Source organism: Haliotis cracherodii, unplaced genomic scaffold, assembly GCF_022045235.1.
Source record: "Haliotis cracherodii isolate W230 unplaced genomic scaffold, xgHalCrac1.p SCAF_8, whole genome shotgun sequence".
Taxonomy (NCBI): Eukaryota; Metazoa; Mollusca; class Gastropoda; order Lepetellida; family Haliotidae; genus Haliotis; species Haliotis cracherodii.
The window spans coordinates 46,583,158-46,601,608 of NW_027266341.1; the positions used below are offsets into that span (position 1 = coordinate 46,583,158).

General features: G+C 38.8%; 1 protein-coding gene across 1 annotated transcript in view; it reads right to left on the minus strand.

Moving 5' to 3' along the window:
• Positions 1-2,090: 2,090 nt before the first annotated feature.
• The window catches only part of LOC139449940 (solute carrier family 22 member 15-like), a 52,190-nt gene continuing 35,829 nt past the window's right edge, over positions 2,091-18,451 (minus strand). Inside the window, exons 3-10 of the mRNA XM_071231552.1 lie at positions 11,360-11,565; positions 8,801-9,016; positions 8,077-8,316; positions 7,055-7,189; positions 6,594-6,676; positions 5,400-5,517; positions 4,404-4,476; positions 2,091-3,904 (exon numbers count right to left, since the gene is read on the minus strand). Coding sequence (XP_071087653.1) covers positions 3,686-3,904; positions 4,404-4,476; positions 5,400-5,517; positions 6,594-6,676; positions 7,055-7,189; positions 8,077-8,316; positions 8,801-9,016; positions 11,360-11,565 — 1,290 coding nt within the window. The 3' untranslated portion in view covers positions 2,091-3,685. The remainder of the gene's footprint in view (positions 3,905-4,403; positions 4,477-5,399; positions 5,518-6,593; positions 6,677-7,054; positions 7,190-8,076; positions 8,317-8,800; positions 9,017-11,359; positions 11,566-18,451) is intronic.

An 18,451-nucleotide genomic window follows, 5' to 3' on the forward strand; every position in this document is an offset into this window, starting at 1 on the left:
AAATTGTAATTGAATTGAAGTCAGTGAATGAAATTGCTGTTAAAACTAATTCAATGCAAAACACATCGTCCAAACACAACAATGCTCTCTCCAGAGAGTGATTGTAGAACATGCGAAAGTGAAAAACACGTGCCGCTTAAGCAGCCGAAACTACACATGCAAAAAGGTATATAAATGATAATGACGGCATTTCAGTCACCCACCCATTCTGATAAAAACACCACAGAAATACCACTGACACCCCAACTACGCGGGTTGGATACAGATGGTAGCCAAACATCGGACAGTCGAAAATCAGGCAGACCCAGGGTAACTACGCCAAATGAAGACCGATGGTGGCGTACTTTGCATCTCCGGAATCGATCCATGACAGTTACGACATCAGCATACGCCTCAGGATATGTGGTTAATCGACGGACAGTGTCCAGGCGACTCTTGGCTCAAGAAATATGGGCTCACAGACCTTACAGTGGACAGTTATTGACAACACTACATCGTCGTCAGAGATCAGATGGGCCCGGACGTCGTTGGCAGCGACATGACTGGCAGAGGTTCGTCTTCACTGATGAAAGCCGCTTCTGTCTGTTTAGAGCTGATGGAAGACATTATGTTTACCGCCGAAGGGGAGAACTAACGGCATGTTGCGTTCAGTATGTCGTGCGGTATGGGGGTGTTATTGTGTGGGGAGGAATTTGTGGGCAGCAGAGAACACCACCAGTCATCGTTAACGGAAAATTGACAGGTGGGCGTTACATGGATGACATTCGTCGTCCGTTATCCTACCATTTCTACAACAGCTGTCACGTGGTGTCCTTTTTATCAGCATTGACAACGCCAGGCCCTCTACAGCCCGAATCGCACAGAACGTCCTTCCACCCACCACTGTCAACGTGTTTCCGTGACCTGCACGCTCCCCAGACTTGTCCCTTATACAACACCTCTCGGATGTCATGCATCTTCGTGTTCGACAGCGACCTCATCCTTCAGCAAACCGACAAGAACTGATCCAGGCCCTTCAAGAAGAATTGCGACGTATCCCACGTGACGTCATCAGACAAAATTACTTTTCTGTGCGCGGGAGAGTGTTTTCGTGTCTTGTAACAGGGTGTGGTCATACACGCTATTAATGTGACGTGTCTTTGAACTTTGAACGCGCGTATATGTGTCCTTTGTCCGTTGAACGCTTGCTATGGCTACCCCACCTCAATTCGGGCAACTTTCATGCCAATATCGGATGCTGTATGTCTGTCATTTTAAATGTTGATTTCGTTGAGATTTTGATCTTTTCAGGACATTTTACTTTATGCATATACCTTTTGTGATTTTTAAACTACCGTGATTTAAAACTATTGTAAAGTTTTTATTGGCAGTGAATTTATGTAGCAATCCCTGTTTTCTTTCAGAAGTTATTATTGAAACCTTTCATGTAACTAATAGTAAGTAAATATTTAACAAACAGAAAGGCATGAATGTAATAGAGTCACAAAAAAACTGTCTTGTATTTTCAAAAGTATTCAAGGAAACCATATTTGCAAAATTGGTGTTGCCTTCATTATTGACCGAGTAAGTGGGCAAGTTTGATTTAACGCCACTTTTGGCCGTATTCCCGCCAGCTCAGAGAGCGTCCGCTGAATAGTATTAAGTGACGCGTTACAAATCTTTACGATACGCGACAGTCCAAGGGTCCTATTGTGGGAAAATCACAACTTACGACCAGCGTGTCGCCTCATGTCTAGAGAATGCAACTCTGTCAAGCGAATGGCGCCTCGTGGCGAAAGGACGCAACTTTGTACAACGAATTGCACATCCGTTGATCATTTGGCGATCAGTGATCTCTGGGTAATGCAAAAACAGTTTCTGTGATATTTAGAAGTAAACAAGCGTTACATTTGACTTCGTGTGACACATATTAAAAACAGTCAAGGTTGAAGAACCTTCATATAGTTAAGATATTTGATTTCTGTGTATTGACGAGCAAAACATGTTTTAAAACATCACTCAATCTCATTGTGTGGCAACAAATTAAATATTGGAAACGAATTTAATACTGAACAGTTCTCATGTGTCTGCAGTGATGTCAATACAGATGGTTTCGCTATCATAGATGACAAAACAAACAAAACAATGACATAACCAAAACCACCTCAGTGGTTGGCCAAGTAAGTTCAAATGACAAAATACGTCATCAGAAATGTAGAAAAATAGTGAAGACTGTTTGGTACTGTAATGGCAAAATGAGTTGGAATGCCTGGAATATAACATACATTTTCAGGACTATGGGTGACGGATGATCTAGACTTAAATATAGTATTCAGACTATTCTTAATGGAAGATATACTGTTACAAACGAACATTTCTTTCAGTAAGTTGGTGGCTGTTTGTCTTCAGGCAATATAAAGATAATATCGATCACAAACATGCTCTAAAACAATGTGTTTGGGTAAAAATCATTATTTGGCTGAAAATAGTATCTTTTTCTCCTGTCTTAATTTAATTGTAGCTTCCCCCCCTAAACACTCACTCAATCACTCACTCACTCACTCACTCACTCACTCACACAGAGTCTCAGCGGATCAATCCTTTTTGGAAGCTGTCCCTGTTTGAAATTTGAATTTTCAGGTAGATACAAAACTATAATATCGAGCTAACCCTTTTGGTAGAGAACCGTACAATGGACTGGGGGAATCATGCCTTATCGATATTGTTTTGTTGTCCTCTCATAGAATCAGAATAGTAATTATATACAAAAGCATAGGCCTGAAGAAGGAACCTGATTATACGATTGCATAGCACTAAACGTATAGATATTTCGCAGTTGCTAATATAGATCTTTTCCTGAGTTTTGTTTCTATGCAAAATCATCAGGGGAACACTAGGATTTATATACGTGAGCAGTAATTAACAACACTTTATTCATCACCCTGATCACATCTTTTTGAATAACAGTGAGAGCTAGAGCCCCATCCTGTTAAAAAACCTGAATGAACTGACCCAGACACTGCGCCATGAATGGCGGAGGATCCCAAATTTTGAAAATCAGACGTCCATCAGCGGCATGAGGCTACGCCTCGGAAATGTCATCAATAAGAGGGGCGGCTACTCCAGATACTGATCGCAGAATCAGTGGTGAAATAAATCAGCGGTTTTCACTGCATAGCGTGACAGTACCGTGATACCTATTCGTGTTGTAGGCTAGGTGCTGATCTGATACATTTCAGCGTTGTCGAAATGAACGTTTTCAAACTTCTTTACATGACGCCAAAATATCGGTAACAGATTGCTAGTGATGGTTCAATTACTTGTGTGATTGTAGTGCCAGGCGTTCTGTTGGTCAGTTTAGCACTATTTTGTGTTTCAAACAATGAATCATACCAATATGTTTTAATGCAGCACATATCCGAAGGAGTGGGAGGTGCCTTTTTAATGCTCATGTGTATAAACCTCATCTCACAGAAAGCCTGAGATCATAAATGCCAATGAACCAGCTATCTTTACAGTTGTGTAAACATTACGTTCCTCAAAGCAGCCCTTTGAGCAGTCTTCGCGGGTGATTGAGAAACGTAGGGTACATAAGACCGTGATGTGTTGACGACGAATAGAGTCTGAGTATTTATACGAACACGTTAAGGCACTATGATAATGTTTGGTAAGATCAAAATTTCCTTTCTCTTGATTGCATTGTCCCTTAAACCTTTTCATCCAAAAGTTCATCATCTTGATCTTTCTTGAACGGAACACTTTCATGACTAAACATGACGTCGCTGAGACATGTTTTCCTTGACGTTTTCGCCGTCGTGTCTTCCAGAGGAACCCCCATTGTCTCCCGCATGACCAGCGACAACAACGTGCACAGGAACATGCTGACTCCTACGATGACGAAAGGTGGCATCAAGTCATCGCCTCCCTGAAATAATTGTCTATAATTCAACCAGTTTGTTAAGCGAGTGAGTTGGGGGTTACAAGGTGCTTGAACAGTATTTGAGAAACAGGTAGTAGACTTTTAGCATCTTTTGGTATCTACTGACATCAGTTTTGTGCTTTCAAACCAATGGTCATTATTCATGTGAATCGAGGAATCTAACCCACGATCTGCGAATCCTGGCACAACCAAAGATAATCAAGCTTAGCAGAAACAACTGACATTAAAAATGAGGATTATCGTATCCTTCATCATTATTAAATAATTCATTTAAACAACTGACATTAAATATGAAGATTATCTTTCCTTCATCAGTATTAATTCATTTATACATGTACACTGTATGTTGGAAATCGAACCGGGTTTGAAGCGTTACAAGCTAACACTTCTAAGACGTGATGACTTACAGACCGACTCTAGTTGCTAGGAATAGCCCAAATGATATAAAGAAAAACATCACAATTCCTTCTGTTTTCTTACTTACCATAATAAAAATATAGGGTGACACGATGCTCCCTACACGGGCAGCCGTATTAGCAGCACCATAACCCAGGTTCCTGGAATCAGGTTTGAGAGCAAATACAAATACAATCAATTTTTATCTGACAAAAAGTAAATTGTGTTGCATGACTTTCTACGTAGCATTCGTAGGTTGACAATCTACCTCATAACAGTTTAACGATTTGCCACCTCAGCAACACGTGGATGACGTTCAACCTGTAAACAATAGGGTGACCTCCAGCCTGATAACGCCAGGATCACCATCCTTCGTATTTATTACTGAAGGTAGGTTTTCTACCTTATAACAGTAGAGTGTTTCCCCCTCATGTCATCAATATCACTCGTAACCTAATAACGAACAGTGGGTGTACTTTTAACCTCATGACAATAACGTTACTCCCCACCTGGAGACAAACAGTCGGAGTACTTTCTACCTGATGCCAGTAATGTCACTCGTAACCTAATAACAAACAAGGTGTACTTTCTACCTCATGACAATAATGTTACTCCCCACCTGGTGACAAACAGTAGGAGTACTTTCTACCTGATGGCAGTAATGTCACTCGTAACCTAATAACGAACAGTAGGTGTACTTTCAACATCATGACAATAATGTTACTCCCCACCTGGTGACAAACAGTAGGAGTACTTCTACCTGATGGCAGTAATGTCACTCGTAACCTAATAACGTACAGTAGGTGTACTTTCTACCTCATGACAATAATGTTACTCCCCACCTGGTGACAAACAGTAGGAGTACTTCTACCTGATGGCAGTAGTGTCACTCTGACGACAAACAGAGGGGGCTTTCTATCTGATAACTCTCAGATCCCTTCCTACCTGATAATCATTGGATCATTTCCTACTTGATAACATTCTAAGTGATAACATAAGGTGTACTTTCTACTTGTTAACACTAGGGTGAAATGACAAATGGTAGGGTGGCTTTCTACCAGATGACATTTTGCTGACTTCTTACCTAATGACAGTAGGGTACGTTTCACTGGCAAAGACAAGATGGCAGGCCCATGCCGCTGCTATCCCGAGTCGACAGACCAGGGCAAGGACTGTTGTTATAGCTTCCCAATCAGCAGTCCCTGTAGTCACGACAGATGTATAAGTGCGAGACAGATAGACATTTCAGGATTGTTGCCGTATAACAGTACATAAGTAAAGTAATCACTTGCCTCACAGGCGTCATGTAATCGAGGCGAAGGTTTGTTTGTTTGTATTTTGATTAAAAGGCGCATTCCAAAAGTAAACGTGATCATGTACATATACTTATTTATCATAGAGATATTTTTAAAGTTAAACAAAAAAAAGATCCTATTTATTTTTGTAAGCCTTGGCCTTACATTTTATAGATTCAAAATATTAGAAATTCAGTGTCTTCCAAGCAAGGTTTGCTGTGGTTCCCCATTAGCGAAGGGGAGAAAAGATGAGCTATTGATTTTACTTTTATCCAAATGTGCTTCAAATCGGCATCACATAATCCTGGTTTGTTTTGACAAGTCTGCGGTGTTGAAGTTTAAAAATAGATAAATCCATATCATCAAAATTATTATGAGTTATTTTATCGATAAATGTATATGGTCACAGTTTCTAAGGCACAGTCAAAAAGATGCAAAACTAATTTGACGAATCTTTACTTCACCTAGTGTAAACATACACGCATGTTTTACACATCATGTAACTACAGTCTATGAGGTGAAATGGGGTTTAACGTCGCGTCCAATATTATTGCACTTATATATCGACGTGCATGCACGTGTATGTGTGTGTGTGTGTGGATGTTGTACCAGTCCGGACTGATGCCGATTTATAGTGATAACACACTGAGATACCATGCCGCAGTTTAACATGAATACCCCACTCAAACACAGTATACTGACTCCGAGCCGACCAGTTCTTGTTTTAGCCCCTTAATGCCGAGCGGGACAGGGTAACAACAAGTACCATCTTTTAACGTCTTTTGGTATGCCGCGGCTAGGGATCAAACCCCGGACCTTCCGCTCTCCGGGCGGACGCTCTACCATTAGACCACGGAGGCGGTCCTACAGCCTATAAAACAGCACTGTTTTGATGGTAATTATTTTCGCAGTGAGTATAATGTGTTGTCATTGTATTGTGTTTGCTATCGTAACACCAAGCCGGACATTCGTGACGCACATACCAACGCTGGACACGACGACCACAGAAAAAGCGGCACATGCAGCCAAAGCAAAAAACATGAACGCTGTCCACCGTCTCCCAATTCTGAAAAGAATGAATTAAAAAAATAAAATAACAATAAATGGAACAAATATTTCAATTGCAGCAATGTTTTCATCTTAATGTACTGGAGCCGTTTTTCTCAATTAAACACTTCTTCGCCCAACAACCAATGTTATATTTAAACGTAACTATTAATTCCTTCTCATCACTAACAGTCTGCTCAATAACACTCGAACTCCGACATCAATACATTTACATAATAATTGTTTACTATGACGAAACACCCAGCTTTTGAAGCTTTTGAAAAATGTTGACTCAAAGTCGATTTCATTGTTGTGATATGGTTGCCAACCAAGACTTTTCAATATGATTGTCATCTTTGATGTGACTACGGGTAACATTTTACATCATCATACTAACATGTTGCTGAGGAAGAAAACGACGAGCTTCCCAGGTATATCAATGACAGCCACAAGGAACATGTTGAGATACAGGTTGCCCGTCAGATGCCCAACGCCGAATGAGATGCCGTAATAAACACAGGCTACATTCAACCTGAATCATAAATATGTGTACAATGAGTCCCGTGAATCCGTACGATGTAGTACCTCTTGATGTCGTCAAGATCACCCTCTAAACCTCCAGCGCTCGCATTTCGGTAAACCTACACTAATCCCAGGATCCATTCGTAAGGTTTTCGCGATTAAATTACCTGTCCTTGATTTTCATTAACATTAACCGACCAATCAAACGTCGACATAAGGAAAAAGAAAGCAGGTGAGGGAGGTAACTTATATTGCCTATAAATAAAGCCACCGCTACTTTTGTAATGGACATGAAGACATCATTTCATTAAAACGGTATTGAGGGCTTTCGTGTCAGTCAGTTTTTCAATGTTTTATTTTTTCGCAAACTCGAAGTTAATGGAACTCGCCGCCTTGTTAATATCGCTGACCCACCACTGTGTCTGGTTTGTAACTCTGATTGGACATAGCAGCGTAGCGTAGCCAATCAAACTAAATGAAATCAAGGGCGGGTAATTTGAGATTGCAAGAACAAGAGGAATGGATCCAGGTTTTAGTATAGGTATACCTGAATGCGAGACCTGGAAATATAAAGGGTGCGTCCAGATTAACTAACTTCAGAATTAACGAATCACGCGCAAGTAGCTATATCTGTAACTTTTTTGGTTGAAACAGTTGTCGACCAGAATTCACTATCATATCGAGGATTCACTGTAGTTCATTCAGGGGACAGCAATAGCCATTACGCTCACTAGTTTTGTGTCAGGGGCATGGGTCGCCAGTTGGAACAAATTATCTGTAGTGATGAAACTCGGAACAAACATGAAATACGACTTGATCGAATCGCTGTTGATAAAGCCTATGCTTGCTCAACGATACGCACTTGCTGCTTGTAAGGATATAATATACCCAGCTCACCAAATGATTTGTATTATAAAGGATTTCCAGCACAAACTCCATGGTCTGTAGAGGTCGAGGTAGGTATATTTTCGGTTGGACTCTCTCCCCCGCAGTTCCTCCTCAGCAACCTGTTTAAGGATGGCTGAGGTATTTGCTGGCTTCTTTGTGCCATTGTACCTCGCCATCTGGTCCACAACCTCCTCGGCCTCCTTCAGACGACCATGGGCTGCCAGCCACCGCATGCTCTCCGGGACAATACTGTGAACAGAGTGAGTGGTGAGTGAGTTTGGTTTACGGACCCTTTGAACGGTATATCAATATAACACACTGTGATCACGAGCTTTAGAAGCACTCAAATATTCTCCCTTTTTCTTGGAAGTGTACAAGTACGTCTTATATACTTTTCAAATATCCGTTTGAGTTTGTTTTAAAATTTAAATTCAAGCCAATTGAAATTCGTCTCAGCACATTTGGAGTTATTTTGTAAGACATGGTTTTACTTTTGGACCATCACGACATGTCAGCTTGATGCTGGAAGAAAGCCCTAAGTCATGCACGTCTTAGACGTTTACCACTTTGGTGAGCACAGGTATGGTGCCGACAAAATATATTCTGGCATGCCTAATTCGACATTGAGGTGACTTAGACGATTTGGCAACCCTTGCACAGTATATTGTTACAGATCATCATGCGCATGAAGAACGCACGTACATGTATATGATGCAATGCACCGTTTACTCACAACCACCCTAGCAGGAAGGGCACATGGATCATAGCTGTAATGATATGGAGATGGGACCAGTTGGGTCGCAGCCAACACGTCATAGCGAACAAAGCTGACCCCACGGGCCAGAAAGGCATAGTCCCTGTCATAGGCCGCCAGTATTTCCCTATGAACTCCATGTAATAGCTGAAGCTGACGACAAGCAGGGAACCGACCATGGCGCCGATGAAGAATCTGAAATGATTAAAATGTAGATAAGCAATGTATTGTCACTCATTCAATAAGGAAATGGTAAATTATTGTCATTCATTCAGTAATGTAATGTTAATTAAAAATGCAATTTATTTCAATAAGGTATTGTCAATTATAATGTCAATCATTCAGTAAGGTAATGGTAATCATAATGTTAATTAGAATTTCATTCATTCAGTAAGTTAATGTTTATAAAATGCAGTTCGTTCAAAATGCAATTCGTTCAATAAAGTAGTTATATTATAATATCATTCATAACGTAAGATTATGCTGTCAATAAGTAAAATGCCATTCGGTCAATCAGGTATTGCCAAATATAATGTCATTCATTCAGCAAGGTAATGGTAATTATAGTCTCATCCATTCAGTAACGTTATGTTACTCGTGTCATTAAGTCTGTAAGGTAGTGATAAATAAAATGTCACTCAGTCTGCAGGTTAGTGATAATTATAATGCCTGGTACTCATAATACCAATTAGTCAGTGAGGTAACGTAAATTATAATGCTATATATTCAGTGAGGTAACGTAAATTATAATGCTATATATTCAGTGAGGTAACGTAAATTATAATGCTATATATTCAGTGAGGTAACGTAAATTATAATGCTATATATTCAGTGAGGTAACGTAAATTACAATGCTATATATTCAGTGAGGTAACGTAAATTATAATGCTATATAGTCAGTGAGGTAACGTAAATTATAATGCTATGTATTCAGTGAGGTAACGTAAATTATAATGCTATATAGTCAGTGAGGTAACGTAAATTATAATGCTATATAGTCAGTGAGGTAACGTAAATTATAATGCTATATATTCAGTGAGGTAACGTAAATTATAAAGCTATATAGTCAGTGAGGTAACGTAAATTATAATGCTATATATTCAGTGAGGTAACGTAAATTATAATGCTATATAGTCAGTGAGGTAACGTAAATTATAATGCTATATAGTCAGTGAGGTAACGTAAATTATAATGCTATATATTCAGTGAGGTAACGTAAATTATAATGCTATATATTCAGTGAAGTAACGTAAATTATAATGCTATATATTCAGTGAGGTAACGTAAATTATAATGCTATATATTCAGTGAGGTAACGTAAATTATAATGCTATATATTCAGTGAGGTAACATAAATTGTAATGCTATATACTCAGTGAGGTGACGTTAATTGTAATGCTTTTTATTCAGTAAGGTCACATTTCTCATAATGTCATTCATTCTGTAAGTTATGTTGATTACCAAGTGATTCATTCCGTAAGATAAATGATAATTATACTGTGTATCGGCAGTGAAGTAAAGTAGTGCTAATTATGTCATTCATTCAATAAGGTATTATAATCCAATATGTCATAACTAAAGGCAAAGTACGTGTATTGTACAGCATTTATAACTAATAGGAGCCTTGATTAACAAAGTAAGGTTTGTTTTCCTACACGAGGTCGTTGATATAGGAGATAAACATACTGTGTTTTCAATGTAGAGCTGGGTAACCTGTAGATTTAACCGCGCTAAATTGAATTTGGAACCGAACGCCCATCTCTACATTGAAAACACAGTATGTTTATCTCCATTCTACCATGACTAAATAAAACGCGAACTCTTTGGTGTTAGCAAATATACTGAGTGAAGCGGCATGGGTTGAGTCCGGTGTTTTGAGTGGGTTGTCGATCTGAAATTACGGAATCACCGAACAAAAAATGGCGCTGTATAAACTGAAGCAGTTTGTTTACTCGAACATATGACAGGCATTTAAAGCATATAAGCACGGCAACGAGGTAAGCTAACATGAGGTGGGCATCGCGCGTCACAATTATGACGTAATATCGCTCATTGTAACGCAAAATATGTGACGTCACAGTCGTATATCGAAAAGCACCAAACTTCCAAGCTCTCTGTTGTCTCCAAAACGTAAATACATTCCCTTTGTAGATTTCTATCGTGTTTTCTGCACGAAATGTATTGCCACACATCCTTTGAATATTTTAGTAACCGCATCTGTGCATTTTGTAACCTGTAATTGTAGATGTAATTATATAAATATGACTACCGACAATGACTGAAAATAGTACTATTCTACGAAAATTAGCTTCCGTGGTGATGCGGCCGTCAAACCAGCTGATTCATTCAGAGGGGGTTTATTGTGATTTAATAGCCTCTGATTGACCAATCAGAATCGAGTAAATTCCAAATTCATGGTAGTATGATTCACTATTCCATTAACAATGTTATTCTTAATTATCTTCCATGCATACTTTTTTACTGCGTGCGTGAATTTACATTGAACTTTGAACAAATAATTTAAGGACAGAAACCTACCTTAAAACAGTGAACATCTGCCACGACACGGAGAAGGCTGCCACCAAGTTAAACAGAATGTTGAGGAGGATACAGAGGTAGTATGTCTTCTTCCTCCCGATGGCGTCCCCTGAATGTCCTCCAAGAGCAGCCCCCAACACCACCCCTCCCATTTGTACAGCAGTGATAAACGGCTTCACGCCACTGTCCTCGCAAACTAGGTTCCACTGGAACAGATAATTATAGGTTAATAACTTAGTGTTAAGTGATTGCTAGGGTTTGGTTTATCTCAGCTGTGAACAGTATTTCAGTAATGTCGCATGGCGTCAACTTGATAGCAGGAAAGCCCGAAGTGAAGCAGGTGGTAGACGTGTAGCACTTTGGTGAAACCCACGAGTACGGGTATGGTGCTGGCAATCTAAGAAACAGAATCAGGACAGTGTTGGATTCCAACCAACGATCATTGATTTCTGACACGCCTTGGGGTGGCACGCCTCTGCACAAAAAAACTGTGGCGCCTTAGACGATTGGCGAGTGAGTAAGTTAAAGTTATACATCGCATCGGCAATATTGCAGCCATATCGCGATGTGAACAAATTAGTTACTTCTTTGTATCAAATACCTGTCGATAAAAGGTATATATGTGTAGGTATAACAAACCGGATCAATATAAAACTAGTCATGTTTCAGTAGATTATAAAGTATTACATAAAACCAGGCTATAGACCACTAGCAACTTAGACAATTGGGTAACCCATGACCCTAAGATAGTGTTCAGGGTATCTTGGGAAAGTTTAAGTTGATTTGTTAAAAGTGAGTGAGTGAATGATGGTTAACATCTCACTTAGCAAATTTACAGCTATTTCACAGAGGCCTGTAAAATAATCGAGTCTCAACCAGGTAACCCAGTGACGGAAACATTAATAGACTGCTTGATACAAGCTTAAACATCTTTACCCGGGCTGTCAAAATCAACTTTAATCTGACAGATGTATCATCAAATGTCATTACGTCTGTAGAATGGTATTATATCTACCTATATATCACTTTAAGGTGTTTCAGATCGGGGTATTTAAAGCATACACGGTGCTCAAAGTGAACATAATCTCTCATCAGAAGTGTTTGGCTTATGTTAAGTCCGACTTTGCCCGGGCTATCAAAATCAACTTTAACCTCACAGATGTATCATCGAATTTGTTTACATTTATAGTCTGGTATTATATCAAGGGCCAACTTTTGTAAAATAATGTAAAATACACATGACACGAAAATAAACTATTCTCTCTCTCTTTAACTACACGTCAAGTGTGAGCTTCCTCCTGCTGACCGTCTGCCAATCGGAAGCCTCTACCCACCCCCTGTAGTTAGCCTCTCCCCACCCCCTGTAGTTACCCTCTCCCCATTGTCTGTAGCTAGCCTTGCTCCAAGGCTGTACTGAATGATAAGTCTGAAAACTCTGCACTGCGATATTTTGTTCCTTACTAAGAGTCAGCGAATGTGTCATAGTCGAATAGACGTGAAGTACATGGTGAATGTGTTTTAAACTGACATATAGTTTCTTAATCAATTCTTAGCAAAAGCGATTATTTAACTTACAGATTTATTTCTTGTTAAATCAAACCATAATATCACAATTAAATATATGCAACAATTCTGTGTTCTCTACCAGATAAAACGATTTTCTGTTTAGTCCTGATTCAGTTTAATTATTTTGTATCAGTTCTGTAATTTGTCGTCGAGACCTGTCCTCTCCGATTTGTCTGGACGACCCTAAGCGTCTTTTAGTAAATCCCATATGATGTATATACGTTTATTCTTTCTACGGTTATGGGTACATTATCGCTGTACATGTATGTGGACGCCCTCATACATTTGTGTGAAAAACAGCAAATACTCTACAAGGGATATTTGAACCTCCATACATGTTCGAAATTACACACATTTAAAGTGTGAAGAAAAATACAGCTTAAAACAATGTATACCTTCAGTGAAAAAAGTGGAAATTTGTAATGAATAATTGTGATCGCATACATTGTCAGTTTGTCAATATGCATTGTGGTATATCGGACGAATCCAGGTTGGAATTGGTTCCTAGCAACCAAAACTCATGATTGAATGTATCGGATTTTTGGCGTGAATCGTTGCTCCCAGTATCAACAATTCTATTGGATGATCTGGACTCGATTATTTACTGATCGTCGTCTTATAACTGGAATATTGCTGTGTGCGAAGTTAAACAGCACACACACACATACACTGTTTCAAACTAGAGCGCTGAAGCCATGTCAAATAGAGGTCACATACAGATGTATGAGATGCAGGGTTTTGATATATTGCTGCCCCACTAATGCCAGATGAAGGAAAGTATAAAAAAATATTCCTCATAAATCCTCCACGCAGATTGGACAGCGGGACAGCTGTATGTTGTCAACAAGTCAACAAGGCATTAGTAGCGACAGTGACGGGTCCCGATTCTACACACAATTCATTTAATAAGAAAATCAATATTAACTCTTGACCCAAGGGTGACATCAGGCAAACACTCGATACATCCCCGTCAATAGTTCGAGACGAACAAAAGGTGGCATTGGTAAAACTCTCAACAGCTGGAAATCAGAACGTGTTCAATAAATTGAGGAACACGTTGTTGTGAGCAATTTGTAGACCGTGACCACTCAGCAGAAGTCACCAGGCAATAGGCCTGGGGGTGTTTAGTTAAGACTTCACTTGTCCTGAACACGTCAGTGCCATAGTCTAAATGAACAGTTGTGGAAACTCAGACGAACTTGTTTTGTTATAGCCCCTCAACGCTTTTGTCACCAAACTCGAAGTGTGAATAACATGTATGTCGTTCAAACCAGCCCACTCATTTTTTCGAATATTCAGCAGTAAATATATATTAACCAGCCGTGAGTTGAGATATCAGATTTTTACAAGCAGTCGAATAAGCAGGGTTAGGTTTTTGTTTACTTAATATTTTGTGCGTACATGTATACATTCGGCCTACATGTTTCAGTGAATTAAATACAAATTTGCTTTTGAAATTAAAACATGGAAAGACCAACCAGGATTGGTATATAGGTAGATGTAATACCAGTCGATAGATCATAACACATTTGATGATACATATGTGAGTTTGAAGTTGAATTTGACAGGCCGGGCCAAGTCGGACCGAATACAAGCCAAACTGACATGGTAGTGTGTCAGAATAACCAGGTGTCATTCGCCGCCTCCATGGTGTGGATAGAACGGCTGCCCCGAGAGAGGAAGGTCCAGGGTACTAAAGGTGGCACTTGTTGTTACCCTGCCTTGTGCATTTTGACAGGGTATAAAAAACAAGGTCTGGTCGGATCTGAAAGGGGTATTCATGTTAAGGTATCACAATGTTCCCCGACTAAAAAACCGACATAAGTTGACCTCACACACGTGCATGCACGTCGCTATGTAAGTGTAGTACTGTTGTGTATGACGTTAAACCCCATTTCACGTCAGCGCAGGGCCTTGACTTCCATTTTAAACGTGGATTAGTTGCATCACTGTGTGTCAGCTCAAATAGAAGAAAAACAAACCCGAACTGAAGCATGTCGTTGACGTTCAACACGTTCGTGAAACCTATAATAGCTTTAAGCACGGGTCTGGTGCTGACAAAACATAATCTGGAAGAAAATGGGATTCAAAACCATAGCCTACAGACGCAGCATTTAAATTCTCACTCATGTACCTCTACAAAACAAAACACATAGAGGGATACTGTCAGCCCATTCTCAAGGCGAAATTGATATAACATGGGTGTAAATTCCTTTTGTTACATTATTGTACTGCATAAGCGTTTATTTTTTTATTTTGCTCTATCTCTCCACACCGCGCAGGGGCATGCTCAAAGCGCTACACCACTATTACACCGGTCAATGGATCAGTGTGCACTCGATTTTATTCTCAGCTCCCTAGGGAGTACCCAGCAAACAATTCTACGTTGTTACAACGTTGTGACAACGTTTACTTTTCGTTGCTACAACGTTGTGATGTTACGTTGTCACAACGTAATTCTGTAGACTCCCAGATTGGTTGCTACAACGTTGTGCGTAAACCAAAATACAACCAAATCAAGACGTTGTCACAACGTCCATTTTTTACGTCGCGACAACGTAGGTATCGCATACTGTTTACATATGGCGACACTACAGCCATTGCAGCACGTTGTAGCAATGTCCATGTAGATTAACGCCTGTTTTATTCCTCAATACCTCCAAGGCAGCCTGAAAAGTTTGTACCAATCTAGTTAAGACGTCAGGTACCAAGAAATACATTCTGCAAACTGAATTCACTTTAACCCTATCCATGAAACAGCAAGTCAATGAAATGCACTCTCTTTTGGCAGAGTTTGAAATACGGCCAAGATAAAAATCTAAATCTTTTAAGTTACATGTACAATTTGGTAATATAATATTTATTTTCCAAAACAATTTTCAAGGCTATGTGCAAATTGTTCACAAATGTTTCAACACAATTAAAAGATATTTGATTTTCCCACGAATTTGCAAATTAAAAACCATCAAACAATAAGCCCTGCACAAATTGAAACATTTAAATTTTCTTGGCCTTACCTCATACATTCAGCATTGAGAGCAACACTGTGACAAACAGAACAGTCTATGCATCTGATGTCCTAAGATCCATTTCCCAGTAAACGAAATGACAATAAAATTCTGGTTGAGGTGACCTTTATTTACTTGTTAAATGACAAGTCAGAACATGGGCTGAGTTGCTGGGGAGCCTTTTCAGTCCTCAAATGAAAAGTCACAGGGATGATCTTCAACTGTATCCTCAGTCTCTCCTTATGCCTTGGTAACTGAATAAAAAATGACACAAATGTTATAAAATGGCAAGGCAAGGGACATATTTCTGACATAACAAAATAACGGTTGCATTCCCCAAAATAATGTTTTGATGTCTGATGTCAGTCTTTAAACTGTTAAAAACTGCTGAAAGTGCGAAGGCGCTGACACTAATACCATGATGCTCTTGGATCATACATAAGCAGAAAAGCTTTTAGCACTGAATCATTGGTGTAACTTTATACCCCCGCCCTTTTAGATTGTGGGTATAATTAAATAAGAATCATCTAAATTTTAATTCTTGAAGATGTTTGTATATATTATTGCATCAGACATACCTTTCTGTCAGTGATGTACTTTAAACAAATACGCTCCCACAATACTGTTTTCTCCACCTGAAAGAAAAACAAAAACCACAAAGTATCACATTCTTAAATAAACCAGTACTGTATAGATAAATCCCATTTACTTAGACTAATAGAGTATGATGTAACTGATGGTAATATTGGCAAATAGTTTTATCAGTCAACAGATCAACTGTAGTTTTTCAAAAGCAGTAACTTTACCTTTCTGCTGTACATCACTAACTAGTGATTCAAGTGAATATCATGGCCAAGTTTCTAAAACCTTTTTTGAAAAATATGTACATAAATGAAAAATATATATTGCCAAATAAAATAAATAGTTCCCATATTTGAAGCAAGAATGTTGAATATGAATTATGAATTGGCCCACCAATAAGTGATAAAAGTGTTAACACTTTGGGGTATTTATCCTAATTAAAACTGTGATTTTTTTTTAATACTTAGATATACCTTAATATTTTCCATATTAATATGCCAGGATAGTTATATATGTTCTAACATTTACAAAGATTAGAAACATGGGGAAATAAACAAAATGCAATAGCTTATACAATACCAGACGAAGTTGAAACAGCTCTAAATATTTATTGAAATTTATTTGTCACTACGTTTATTAAGATAGATCTAATACAGTTAAATATTGTTGAATATAATTCTGTAGTATGGTAGACTACGTGGCAACATATGGAGATCGAAAACCGAACGAATATGGTTGCTATCAATTCCATTGTATTTTTCATTGGTGCACATTGGCTACACCTATCTCACTTTAATAATCGACAAACGATGATCAACTCACTGACAATATACGGTGATATTTAACTTTTGACTATCGACTAGCTTATCATCACCAATATGACAATACCGCAAACACCCCGTTACAGCGCGAAGAGAGACTCGTTTTACTTTTGCTCGTTTTCATTAGAAAGGAGTCGGACATAGATCTAGTTATCGGAAAATGATGAATTGATTCTTTTGTCGGAAATAATAAAAATACACATGATAAGCACCTTGCTATGATAAACTTTATAGACAGCAGCAACAACCTGATGATCCTATTACAAAATCTACACGCTTACGATCGAAACCCGAACATTATATGACGGCCACAAAACGCCACCAGATTGAATTCTGGTCAAAAATATACCGCTTGCCCTTGGCAATTACCCTTGGTATCCATAAAATAATAATATGGAAAAAAGTCTTGGGCCCCCTTCACCTCTATCATCAAGTTCTCTGTATCATATTAATATCAACACTGACGCTCAGTGAAAATGACCGGCAAACTGCATTCTAAACCCTGCCACTTCTGAATAATACGATACATTTAAATCATTTGACGCACTTCATGCACAGAAACATATCAACAAGCGGAGACTATTTTTGAAAAATTAACTTACCTCATTCGAATTCACAGATCATCTGTCCAGTTCCAGTTGCTGCACAATCACTTGCTTGTAATATATTATGTCCAGAGTGAGTTTGAGCTAAGATGGCTGGTGACAACAAATCTTCCGCGACAATGTGACGTCATTCTGACGTCACTTCACGAGGCAACAGGCTAAACTTTTCTGCAGTCGCTCTCACGCCGCGAAAAATACGCGCCAATTGTTTTTAACTGTAATATTGCTTGTGACAACATTTAGTGGACAGATAACTTCGTTAATAGATATATATGTTTGAAAAAAATAACACTAAGAGATGGTAGATCTACAAGTGGTTTCCTAAACATCTTTTACAAAAAGTGCTGTAATGTCCAAAGCATAACGTTATCACAACGTTAATTTGCAACGTTGTTGTAACGTTGTCACAGATATACGCAATTACGTTCTCGAAATATTAGTATTAAGAGATGAAAATTCAAATGCCGAATATATAGAAAGGTAATGCATTACTACCTTGGTTTTCTGACA